Genomic DNA, 13,157 nt, shown 5'->3' with positions numbered 1-13,157 from the left:
TATATAGTGTAGTATCAATTCCGTTTTGATTGTTTTGTATGTGCATTAGAAGGTCAAAGCTGTGCTGTGTTAGACGTTCAGAAAAATACGAAAAACCAGTTTTAGGCTTGGAATGGCCTTCAAAGGTAGGAGGGAGGAGTGGGGAATTGCATTATACAATATGATGTAAAATCTTAGTTTTTCCAACTTTGACTTGAGTTTATAGAATGGGCAATTAGGAAAAAAATCTTAATATCCTAGTATTGGTGTAAAATTGGAAAAATTGAACCTAGTTGGTGAATTTGACCTTAAAAATAACCAAAAGTGGAAAATCTTGCTTGAAGCAAGTCTTGTGCAGTGACTAACTGGAAATGGCCATTTTTTTCCCCTCGAAACCATCTGTTATGTCACTAGTGAACGCAGGAACCAGTTAGTCATTTTAAATGTGCTGGTTAGGCACTGCTCCAATTGAATTATTCTGCGATCAAAGTCATGTTTGTGTCCTCACATCCCACAAACTTAACTACAGTTGAATCTCTGTGAACTCTTCGTAACGATAAGAATTTCAGCGTTAGTGTGAGTGGTGATAGTGGTCATGTTTGCGTCCAAATGGGGAATTTCCCACGGGTTTGACGGCACAGACCGTAGCGAACAATGAAAAGAACCTTTTCTATTCATTCTGCTTCCTGTGAGCAAATATTCTATTCCTCGTTGTGTGTAACAAAATCCTTCCAAGTGCAAGGTAGCTATAACAAAAATGTATTTATCGGCAGCAATATTTACCCTACCTGTAATTCATTATCACCTATCTTATTCTAGTTCCGAACAGGACCTGCTGTTTGTTCTCTTCTGCGCAGAACGAGAAACGGACCTGATGAAACTATCAGCTTTGAGGGAAGGCGTAGGGTATATGTCACATGGAATATTTATTGTGTAGTTTAGCTTTGGAAACGTTGTTAAAAGTATTGCTCCTTATTTGCTGTTCCAAATTGGAACCATAAATGTAATTAGCTACCAGCTTTCTTCGAATAGATGTCCATATATTGATGTATGAGTTCCTTGTAATGAGCTACAATCACAGTTTTTGAGAACTCTCAGCTCTTTTTGAGTTGGTCTTGTGCTTGATGCCTGGCCCTTCTCAGCTTCCTTGTTCCCTTTTATGGCATTTACAGTAAAGCCAAGAGAGGTTCATAAATTGACATTAAGTGTGAGGGCAGCTGGTTCTTTTTTTCCCCAATGTTTCCAGAGAAATGTGAGATAAAGCAGATGAACATGCATGTAATATGTTCTTTTCTGCACTACTTGCACTTCTTTCAATGTCCTTTTTTATTTCAGTATATTAATCTGATGTACATGTATCGGAGCATCTTTGTCATATCTATGAAACAGTTCTTTCTCAAATATCTAATCACAGCAGAAACTAGGAAAGTTTTTCACATTCTTCTGTAGAAAGCATGTAGTGAAGGAAGACTTAACAACTTCCTAGAATAATGAAAGTGTTTAGGCTGCATTATGTTGCCTGAGGCAGAAAATCAAAGCTGCTCCGACAGCCAGTTGTGTTCTGTATGATGAGAACAGAGAAACGTGTCTCAGGGTAAGACTCTGCCCATCTCCAGCAGGGCCAGCCCTCAGCAGGAGCCCAGGGTGAAGCAGAATAGGGCAAACATGTCTTGTATTATGGAATAATTTCTCCTTCTGGTGCTTAGTCCCTAAGTCCTACCTCTCTCTTTCCTCAGGGCTGCCTGGTATCAGTGTAAAACATGTGAGTTCCTTCTGGTGAAGATTATAAGTGCTCAATATTGAGTATAGTGTCAAAGGTGGTGCTGCCAAGGACAGGTCAGGATGTGTGCTCATGTCTGAGAACTGGAATAAGGGGGAATCTACCTGGCTCGTCTCCCAAACCCAAACCAATTCAGGTGGAGAACTTGTAGGAATTCTGGAGATAGAAGGCCAAATACCAGCGCTTATGCATCTCATACAAAAAAAGCAAGCATGGTGGAGGAAAATAAGTGTTTTCCCAGCTCAGCAATCTAGGGTGATACCAGTGGAGGAACATTACCCTTCAGCATAACCTGGTCTGATCTGGAAGCGCAGGAAATCAACAAAGAGGATCATTGCTCCAGATTGCAGTTCTGGAATTGGCAGTAGTTGCAGCGCTTCTGGCAGCAAGGAACTCACAGCACAGGGACTGAAGACTCATGGGGATGCGGGTATGCTCTGTTCTTGGGAAACTCAGTCCTACAGTTCTTGTGGGGGGAAAGAAAATAAGAGAAAAGAGTCCCTGTTTGTAGTATCAAATTTGTTACGTGCTGGTGCCTTGTTTCAATGACTGCTGCTAGCGCAGTAGTTCACCGTGCTAGAGTAACATGACTGCCTTTATTTGGTTTGGGGAGCTCTTGAGCCTTTTCTGACCCACAAGTCTGATGTTAATGTCATACATTCATGACATGGATTACTGTGAGACTTCCGAAAGATTGTTTGAAAACGGGAAAGCGTTAGCACAGAGGCAGCTCCTCTTAGAGATATAGCGTCTTACACATCAAAAGAGCACAGACGAAATCATATGAGAGACTGTAAGAGCCCCCAGTTGGGAGGAGTTAGATAAACACTCACCAATAACCTGCCTACGTTAAACCTTTTCCAGAATGCGTGAGTCTGAGAGATAAAGGGACCTATAAAGGGTGAAGCAGCTAGCAGGGCACCGGACCAAACTGCCCACAGCTCCCGAAAGGTGGTGGCCCAGGGCTGAAGAGGTGCTTTTAGAAGGAACCGGTATGGAGCCTGAGGAGTACAGACGGAGAGGTGAGTGATCCTCTGCTCTTGGAAATAGGTAGAATTTGCTCGCGGAGAACAACTGTTGTAGGGCTGGGAGTGGTACCCAGAAATGGACTGTGTACTCTTTATTTGCACACATGTCCGTGAGACAGATCTGCTGGGGCTGATACAAAAATGTGTCCCACAGCTGAGTTTAAATTAATGGATTTAGAGTCAGTGGATGGCTTAGAGTTTTTGGTCTTACATGTAAAATACTGTGGGAAAGCTGCAAAACTATGATTCTGAATAAAGTTGTACTAAGGGATTATGCACAGTGGCTCTTCTCTGGCTGACACCATGAAACTTCAGTGATATCGGCACAGTTCTGGACACGGGGAACACGCTTTAGTTGAAGACAGGAGGAGATTGCCTAAAAAGTGGAGAAAAAGTATAGAGCTGTGAAGCTGTTTTCAGAGGGTGCAAAAGGGGGTATGTTGTAATGACAGGGTAACATGGGGCATTATCAAAGTTTTATTTCTGTGAAATGCAGTTTCAGTTAATTTGTAAGCAAGAAAACGTCTATCCTTTCAGTAATCAAACTGTACTTGTACCATGATTGTATTTTAAAGGTACCTTTGAACTATTCAATGATGACACTGAAATAACCCTGTGAATCTGTTCTGTCCCCATGAAGCCTGTTCTAGAAGCCGTGTCTCTACATCGTTAGATGGGACACGCAGGGTGTAGGACAGCTGGTCCCTGTGGCTGTCTGGGGAGCTGTATTCCAAGCTCCATCTGGTGCTAATGACAGATGTGTTAAGCGCTCTTGGTTCTCCCACAATGGCAACTCAACGCACTGCTTTGCCTCTTCCAGGGAAGGAGATGGTGGATTACATTTGCCAGTACCTGAGCAATGTGAGAGAGAGACGGGTGACTCCTGATGTGCAGCCAGGTTACATGAGAGCCCAGTTACCGGATTCTGCCCCGATGGACCCAGACAGCTGGGACAACATCTTCGGAGATATAGAGAAGATTATTATGCCTGGGGTAAGAAAAGAAAGTATAATCATGGGAGAAAAAAGCCATTACTACGTGGGGTGAACAATACATCCTGGGAATGCACAGGTTCTGCAGAACGTTTATTTAAATAAGTAAACCTCTCTAAATGTAGAATAAGTTGTGTAGATATTATGTCCACAGAAGGATTCTGGAGATTACTGTCGTGTTCCTAACTACCATTTTAGGGGACAGGCTGGTTGTAGTTTTGAAGTATTTTATGCATTAAGAATAACTCCTGTTTGCTTAGGGGGAAGCGATGGTTTTCTAACACTGCTGAATTTAGCTTCACAAGGCCTCCCCACTTGCTGAATTGCATCTCAATTTCAGAGATGTGGAAGCTCAGGTACGGGAAGGTGAAACATCTCTTGCCCAAAGTCATGTACATATAGGACTTGTCTCCTGCTCTTTGAATGTAAAGGTCTCCTTCCCATTGTACAAAAATACTGCAGATTCTGCTACGGGAGTTCATATTACCTAATTAAATATTTTATGTAAGAAGCTGTTTCAAAATCTGTTTTAAAATTTTCCTTATAGATGTTGGCAGAAACTTGGTGTGATGTAGGAGACGTATTCACATAAAGCATGCTTGCGCTGGTGTCCTAATAGAAGCTCCTTCAGGTGTATAAAGGAGGCCTATATAATTGTAAATTGCTGGGTGTAGCTAAAGGCAAAGTGTTGTTTGACAAAATGAGCGAGAGCAACTTTGTTGCAAGGATTTCCCATATAAAGATAAATATTTTGATAAATATTTCTGACTCTGTGCAATATTCAAGAGACCATTCTTTCCTGTTCAGAATCTTTGTCTGCCTGTTTAATTCAGATAAATGCTTTTGCTATAACATGGAATTTATCTAATAACGACACAGTGTTATCGTTTGCTAGTGCTGCACTTCTGTTGATACTATCTCTGTAGCTTTCTGCAGGCAGATCTATAATGTACATATTATGTTGCTGTGATCCTTTTGCATCACTTTAAACAGATGCTAATGACTACATCTCGTGCAGAATTTTGTGACACTTTTAGACTTAACTTGTAGATAATTTTGTTCTAGGTAGTCCACTGGCAAAGCCCACACATGCATGCCTACTTCCCAGCTCTTACTTCCTGGCCTTCGCTCCTTGGAGATATGTTGGCTGATGCAATTAACTGCTTGGGATTCACATGGGTAATTATTTGTTTGTTTGTTTTAGATATTATTTTCCCGTGCGTGTTATGCAGGAGCAGATCATAGTCATTCTTTCTTGTTCTGTTAATCGGTATAATTACTTTAACCAATTGTATGTCACTTGTAGAAATAAATAAGTAGAATATAAAAGAGCAAACATTACCTACTAGTAAGAGGTCAAGAAAATATACCACTGGAAATATCTGTTTTCTAATTCTTTGCGTATCCCACTGTGAACATTGTTCTGTCGCCCAGTCTCAGTGCCAAGACTGTTACACAAGCGCTGCAGGCAGTAGAGCTGCCACCACCCATGACTGCAGGCTCGGATGGGCTCCATTCCAGTTCTCCTGCTCCTTTGAGAGAATGCTTTTCCTATTTTTTTCTTCTGAAAACAATTGTTTGTTGGCTTCTCCCAGAATATCTGAGTATTTTATATCCTGCAGCAGCTACACAGCACTACTTGGTTATGCATCTATGTACCACGGTAGCATTCTGAAGCCAATGTTCTCCCCAATTGTGAAGTTGCCCAGATTTTTAGATATCAGTCTCTATGTAAGAAAGCTGTAGAAGCTCATAAACCTATAAGAAATTGATGGCTATGGTCTCCATGTGGTTGTTATCACTGCATACACAGAAACATCCATTTCCATGCCCTCGATCTAGTTTTGATAGATTTCTGTTAAGTTTGCAATGTAAACAGATTCTTTCCTAAGTAGCAAGCTGAACGTTGCAGAACAGTTTTAATCTTTGGTTTTTTGCTGCTGTTCAGAAAGCCTCTCTTAGCTCTCAGTTGGACGATGGATCACTGCCTTTTCTCTTTAGGGCTCAAGAGCACTGTACTTGTGTGGTGAATTGCAGTTCCACGGTTTTGTCTTAAATAATAGCTCATTGTGATTTCCTTTTTAAGGACTCTAAAATTATTGATAGTTTAGAAGCTTAACGCTGAGGTGATGCTGGTAAGCTGGAGAGGGCATTTCAAGGAGGTTGAGAATCTCTGTATTTGGTGTTCCAAGAGAGCAACTGGTAATGAGCAAGATACATGGAGCTCACCCTCAACTGCAACCTTGACATAGAGATCTGGATTACAGAACTCGCTAAACAATGTCTATTTTATTTCAATAGCATTGTGTTCTGTTAGGTATGGGCCATAGAATTACACAGTTAGCTACTTATATATCCGATGCTACAAAGTTTGTCATTTGCCTTTGTTGCATCTAGGTGAGATTTCTCTCAAGGCAATTTAGAAGTGTTAATAGCTATCAATTAAAAGTTGATATGTGGTTTAAATCCAAGGGTTATACTCCTACTGTGTTTGCAGGACGAGTTACAATCTGATTCTCTTTGATTTTTCTAGGCGTCCAGTCCAGCCTGTACAGAACTGGAGATGAATGTGATGGATTGGTTGGCTAAAATGCTGGGCCTTCCAGATAAATTCCTGCACCACCATCCCGACAGTGTGGGCGGAGGAGTATTACAGGTAGGGAAGAGCAGAGGTGCCCTCATCAACATTTTGCTTTCACTCAAGTGAATTTCCCTTTGGGTGACAGTTTTCCTAGAGGCAAAACCAAGATTTGCTCTATAGGTCTGAATAGAGACAAATTCCGATTTTATATTACTTTCCCAAATTTTAGTATTAAATACGAGTATAGAATAAGAATTGCTATTGCTTTTAGTCCTTATCGTGTTATGATTGAGGAGCAGGTACTGTTGTAGCCTTACTGAGGATAAATGAGTCACATTTGGTTTCTCCAGCCTGTTTCACATCACCGAATTATTCAGTAAAGTGATTCTTACATTATTAGAGAAGGAATTCTTGTCACTGTCCTTCTGCCAGCAACCTTTAGCCACACGAGACATTGTTTTTCCCTTTTCTCATGTCTACTTTGTGTCTCTGACAGTTGCAAGGTCAAGACCTGAACCTTTACCTCCTTTCATAAGGCCTAAGCAAGTATCCCCTGAAATCAGTGCTGAAGCTCTGTGTTGTTATAAGGACCTTTTCTCAGTTTGTAATTTTTATGGGAGATAGTCCACTTTAGCTGTAGAAGAACAGAAGGAAAATGTGATTTATTTACTCCCCCAGCTCAGTGCTGCACATTACAAATATACAGCAGTTAAAAGGCTTTGGTTTATGTTGCTGGCCTGGAGAGCTGCTCATGAGCCTGTGACTTTCTGCTGCATCCCAAAAAAGCAGGAGTAGAAATAAAGAAGGAGTGGGCAGCTGAGCACTGCAATGATTTCAGTAAATCCCTGACAAAAATAGCAATAAGGTAGTGATATGTTGCAATAAATGAGCGATGTCTCTGCAGAGCACTGTGAGTGAATCGACCCTGGTTGCACTGCTAGCAGCACGGAAAAACAAAATTCTGGAAATGAAGATTTCTGAGCCAGACACTGATGAGTCCTCACTCAATTCTCGCCTCATTGCGTACGCGTCTGATCAGGTACGTTCTTATGGTTACAAAGAAAACCAGTTTGCTTCTGCTGTCTCACCCAGGCCACACAATGTGAACTCACATTCCCATACCAAGAGGAAAACACAAACGCCTCACAAGCATGAACGAATCTCTCTAATGTTGCCTTTTGCAGATGGGGAAACGAAATCAGTGTGAGATGAGGTTTTGCAGGGTCCCAGCAGTTCTCAAGAGACTGTTTCACATGACTCATTTCTGCACTTCCTTCCTGTTTTTCACAAAGCCTCACTCTTGTAACTAGGTGCTGATCTCATGCTGCTTCAGCTCTGGTTTCTTCACAGCCTCCTTCCACTTGGACATAGGCACCTCAGGACGTTACCTCAGTGCCGCTCATGGTTGTGGTCTCCACTCCAGGCCTCTGAGCTTGTTCTTGGAGGAGACATCTACCCAGTGCTGTGCCTGCAAGCCGGTCATGTCCTGAGCTGAGCCATCACATTCCCCTGTGAAGACTGCACCAGGACAGACACTCATGCTGATTCCCTGTTAGTAAAACTACAGAGGTTTTTTCTTGTGAGGGGTTTAGGTCTACCCCAGCCCAGAAGTAGGCACACTATAGGCTTTTTTATCTTCTTATGGCAGGGAGGAGGGAATTAACTGAGGCTGCCTCATTTCTAGAGCCTCATTTAAGATGCGAGTTTTGATAAATGTCCCTCCAAACTCAAGGTGAGGATGCCTACTAATTACATTTAAGAGACCAGTACCCAAATAAATGGAGCATATGCATTCATTTGAATTACAGTGTATTATTTATTTTAGTTATTCACCAAGAAGAAACTTTCGGACTCGTATTCATATGGATTATGTTAAGGACCTTATCTCTGCTTTTCTCGCAACCGCTGTCTTTTATAAGGCCATAAGTTATCACATCTGTTCAACCTCAGAGCTTGCTTTCTTATTGTGTTTCTTTTTTTTTAAAGGCACATTCTTCTGTAGAAAAGGCTGGCTTGATTGCTCTTGTGAAGATGAAATTTCTGCCTGTGGATGAGAACTTTTCCCTCAGAGGTGAAACTTTGAAGAAAGCCATTGCAGAAGACAGAAAGAAAGGCCTAGTGCCAGTCTTTGTATGTTCAACTTTCTGGTTGGGGTGTTGACGTAGTGTTTTACTCTTAATGTCATCATCAAATTACATCTGAAACATTTCTTATTGTGTTAAAATACATTAGCTGAAGGTTAAAGTGTGTAAAAGAACTTATATTTTATTGGACAAAAAATTTTAATATCCTTTTCCCTGTGATAGCTCTCCACTTTTAAAATGCTATGTCCCTTTATTAAAAAAATGCAATCTTAACAGGTTTGTTTTCTTCTAGGTTTGTGCGACTTTGGGTACAACAGGTGTCTGTGCTTTTGACAATCTCTCAGAACTGGGTCCAGTTTGTAAGTGTCTGTTTTTTCCTGATTTTAGACCATGATAGCACAGAAAGGATAGTATGAGAATTTTTCATGCCAAAACCAAGGAGAGTAGAAACACGAATCAGTTGAGTTTTTCAGATATGGATCAAAGATCGGTGGAGCCAGCTCAAGACTTTGCAGTGATTTCTGTAAGGTTTGGATTAGGGTGCCAATATACATTCTGATCAAGATGGCTGAAATTTGCCAACTGATAAATCTTTAATGTGGTTATTCAGGGAATACAGACTGCACAGTACAGAGTGCGGTGCTGTTGTAGGATGGATAAATATTTAACCTAGTTTTGAAGGTTGTGTTTGTTAGGGCATCATTTGTAGCCACCAGTTCAATAAGTAAATTTGACATGGTTGCAGATTCTATTCCAGCATAAATTCTGTCAAATAACCGCTGAAGACCTGTGGCATTTTCTCTTATGTGTCAGAGTGTGGCTTCTATCTCTGGGTCCCTCTTGCTTGCCACCGTGTCTTTGTGCAATTGAGTTGTACTGGGGAATATAACTCAGTAAAAAGGCAAGTGAGAGAAATCAAATGTTAAAAAGCCTCACTCATAGGAAATATGAAGCAGTGAACTTTGTTGTAGCGTCCTTCTGATTTCAGCATTATTCTGTATTTTGGGGTTCTGGACCCACAGCTTAGAATAAAACTAGATTGCCAGTTGTTGGTCCTGCTCGCTGTTTTGTTGTCAACTTGTCCACCTCCTGCAAAAACATGCACCTAATTTTCAGAGAGGGGAGAATAAGTGTGTACTTAGACTACTTATGTCCCTTGCATAACAACAATTTCAATTCCAACAGGTGATGCTGAGGGACTCTGGCTTCATATTGATGCTGCATATGCAGGAACAGCATTTGTATGTCCTGAATTTCGGTTGTTCTTGGATGGAATTGAATATGCTGATTCCTTTACTTTTAACCCTTCTAAATGGATGATGGTCCATTTTGACTGCACTGGATTTTGGTGAGTAAAGGCAAAACACGACACCAAAAAGACAGATAACATGCAAATTGCAAAGTCTTTCTCTGCGCAATTATTTGCTAAATACAGTTCATTCTACAATTCGCAGGGTTAAGGATAAATACAAGTTACATCAAACCTTCAGTGTTAACCCTGTCTACCTCAGACATCCCAACTCAGGAGCTGCTGTTGATTTCATGGTGAGTTGTTATTTGAGGTGATATTTTAAGTTGCCTATAAAATGTTCAGACAGACTGTGAAATTCCTCATACTCTGCAGTGTGCTTATCTTATTACATAAAAGCATAAAATCAATTATACTGAAACCCTAATGCAGATTAAATAATAGAACTTCGAAGTGAGCCCTGGTCACAAAAATTAATTATAAAATTGCTTTCAGAGCTAGATATTGAAGTACTTAAGATTTTTGCACAGATGGGGATCCAGCCTTGCCTTTTTAGTTAGAAGGGTCATTTCTCTGCGTTGCGTTGCTGAAGTAATTCCTACTGGTGGCATTTTGTCTGGTTTTCTTGGGTCTCTGATATGTAATAAAAGAGTAAGCAACCTAAATACCATGCTCTGAAAGAGCAGTAGAATGAATTATGTTTTTCTGCAGATTAAGGTATTCATAGGAGACCTAAGAGGCATTTCAGTTCATAGCCATCTTACAGCAGATTCCAGTACAGTAAAACAAAAGAATATTCACTGCCAATTGTTTCTGCAATGATCTCACCCTAGTCCTGAAAAGATAATTGTTTTCTTGAAATGAATAGTGCTTTTCACTAGTGTGCGAGCATAGAGAGAGGGCGAAAAAATGTATCTGGGTCCCTCTTGTGGTTAAATAGGCCCCTGCATGTGATTGTGTCGCTCCCTAGGAGTATTCTTTTACACGTTTTGTCACTCTTTTGTGCAGTAGCTGTTACTTGCTGTGGAAGGGTCTACCTCTGGATCAACCCTCGCTCTTTATAGTTGGTTTGGGAAAACATAGTCATGGGAAATCATCTGTGTCAACAGAGCTGAGTGTGAAGCAGCAGCCGTAGCAGTGTAAGGGGATGCCCCTTGTGCTGGTTTTGCACTCACTGGTACACTCTTGTGTTTCCACAGCACTGGCAAATTCCACTGAGTCGTCGATTTCGTTCTTTGAAGCTGTGGTTCGTGATTCGATCATTTGGGGTGAAAAAGCTTCAAGCTCATGTCCGACATGTATGTGATTTGACAATGCAGACATCAGTGTATTATGTTTGTTTATTGGTAGCTGAGTTTAATAAATTAAGTGATGCAAAGATGAGTAACAGAGCTTGCATGTGAACACTAAATGCATGCTGATTTGCTCTCAAGTAATCTGTAAAGATTGACTGTGTAGACAAAACATTTCCTGTACTCTTCTTGGAAGTAATAGGCAATGGAAAGTGAATCGAGAAGTCAATGCCTTCTGCACATTACTGAGCTTTCTTTGAGTTTGGGAGGCAAGCTGTGATGGATGGCTGAACACATCGCTATGAAAATGTACAGGCTTAAGTCTTTGATGGAGTGTAAATACAAGGGGTCATATTGTGGAACAGCCGTTGCCACAGGAGAAGGCACGTTCTGCTTTCAAACCACCTTCTAGAAAATTCCTGTATATCGTCCAGTTGCTCTTGTTCATTGTCAAGGGTTTGGGCAAATAGAGACAAACTTCAAAATTCTTAGCTTTGTTGCCGTTACTCTGTTTGCTGTCATTCATGCATTGGAATGATGTGTTTTAGTAAGGAAAGAAATTCTTTTTGACTACTTAATTTAGTGTCTTACAGTGAATTTGTGATGAACCAAAACATAACTGCTTTTTTCTTTAATTATAGGGTACTGAAACAGCCAAATTCTTTGAATCCTTGGTTAGGAGTGACCCACTTTTCGAAATTCCTGCCAAGAGACATCTTGGACTGGTTGTATTTCGTCTAAAGGTAAAGACTGGGCCTTTTTCATGCCTCTTTGGAATGAATTGACCACAGCTGATCTCTCCCCAGGCATTAAGAACTATGAATAAACTTTCATGTAAGAATTTGTAATGCTGAAGTTTTTACAGAGACATTTGGATGTCACTGGAAATTCAGACTGTGGTATTTTCTTTCTTATTCAAACAGGGTCCCAACTGGCTGACAGAAAAACTCCTGAAAGAACTAAGCAGTTCTGGCAGGCTCTTCCTTATTCCAGCAACCGTTCATGACAAGTTCATCATTCGCTTTACTGTAACATCTCAGTTCACAACCAGGGAAGATATTCTGCAAGACTGGAACATCATTCGACACGCTGCAGCACAGATCGTTACCCAGAATTACGGGCTGCGCTGCATCAATTCTGGTGCTGGGGCGAGAATCCCTAATATGATAGTTAAGCCTAGTTCTGATGCCATTAGTAATGCTTCTCAGCTTTATCTAGATGAAGGGAAACACAAAATACCTTCCAGAAAAACAGAAGTTCAGCCTAAGAAGTTAGCAGAGAGTCCCAGTATGTGCGTGATTAGTCAACAAGTGAAAGGTCAAGGGGATCCTCTAGATGACTGTTTTCCAGAAGATGTCCAAGATGTTACCAAAAACAAGCTAACCTCTTTTTTATTCAGTTATTTATCTGTTCAAGGCAAGAAAAAGACAGCACGTTCCCTTAGCTGCAACAGTGTGCCTATGACTGGTAGTCTTGAGCAATGTAACCCCAAAGCAGCAGCCACTGACAAAAAGGAGTCCCGTGCAAATGCCAAAATTCTTTCCAGGCTGCCTGAAGAGGTGATGATGTTCAAAAAAAGTGCCTTCAAAAAACTAATTAAGTTCTACAGTGTCCCAAGCTTTCCGGAGTGTAGCATTCAGTGTGGCCTTCAGCTGCCTTGTTGTCCTCTGCAAGCCATTGTTTAACGAGAGACTGGTCCTTATGGCCTCTCCAGGTAGAAAGAGAACCAAAGTTTGCTTATTCATATGCAATACTACGTGTTATTTTGTTCAATATGTAAGCAGTGGCGATGATCACTGTGAAAATTCCTGTGCTTCTACTGGTGGAAACCTCGTGTATTTATATATTAAAATGTCAAATAAATCTTGTAGGCACATAACATGAAACTCTGTGGTTTGTAGCCTGTGGTAAGGAAAACGCTGATTTCGGCCTTATCATTCCTGATAATGGACACTTTCTAGGTGGTAGGCTAAAACCATTTTGACAAATATGCTGGCCTCAGTAGGTGATGAACAATTTAGTTCTCTATTTGCACCATGGATATATTTTTTAATAGGTTGATTTAAGCTCTCTAGGCTGAGGATCTGTGTGTGTAGTCAATGCCAACATCTGTTCTGAACTGTGCAAAAAGAAGGGTGTAAGCTCTCTAAGAGATTTTGCTTTATTAGGGAA

At 40.9% G+C, this 13,157-nt stretch overlaps 1 protein-coding gene across 3 annotated transcripts; it reads left to right on the top strand.

Moving 5' to 3' along the window:
- The first annotated feature begins 653 nt into the window (after positions 1-653).
- Positions 654-12,855, top strand: HDC (histidine decarboxylase). 3 transcript variants are annotated; one of them, XM_065847784.2, is made up of 13 exons: positions 654-2,189; positions 2,624-2,781; positions 3,608-3,780; positions 4,845-4,958; positions 6,313-6,435; positions 7,265-7,399; positions 8,347-8,490; positions 8,737-8,803; positions 9,630-9,792; positions 9,899-9,989; positions 10,893-10,991; positions 11,627-11,728; positions 11,909-12,855. In XM_065847784.2, the coding sequence occupies exons 2-13, from the start codon at positions 2,754-2,756 to the stop codon at positions 12,668-12,670; spliced, it is 2,001 nt and encodes a 666-aa protein (XP_065703856.2). In that variant the 5' UTR covers positions 654-2,189; positions 2,624-2,753; the 3' UTR covers positions 12,671-12,855. The 3 variants fall into 3 exon arrangements, with proteins under 3 accessions (XP_065703856.2, XP_071670175.1, XP_071670174.1); XM_071814074.1 differs by lacking the exon at positions 654-2,189 and having other exon boundaries at positions 2,403-2,781; XM_071814073.1 differs by lacking the exons at positions 654-2,189; positions 2,624-2,781 and having other exon boundaries at positions 3,538-3,780.
- The last annotated feature ends 302 nt before the right edge of the window (positions 12,856-13,157 follow it).

This window comes from Patagioenas fasciata, chromosome 12 (assembly GCF_037038585.1).
Source record: "Patagioenas fasciata isolate bPatFas1 chromosome 12, bPatFas1.hap1, whole genome shotgun sequence".
In the NCBI taxonomy this organism is placed as follows: domain Eukaryota; kingdom Metazoa; phylum Chordata; class Aves; order Columbiformes; family Columbidae; genus Patagioenas; species Patagioenas fasciata.
Note: the sequence above shows the minus strand (reverse complement) of the source record. Positions and strands in the feature narration are given on the sequence as shown.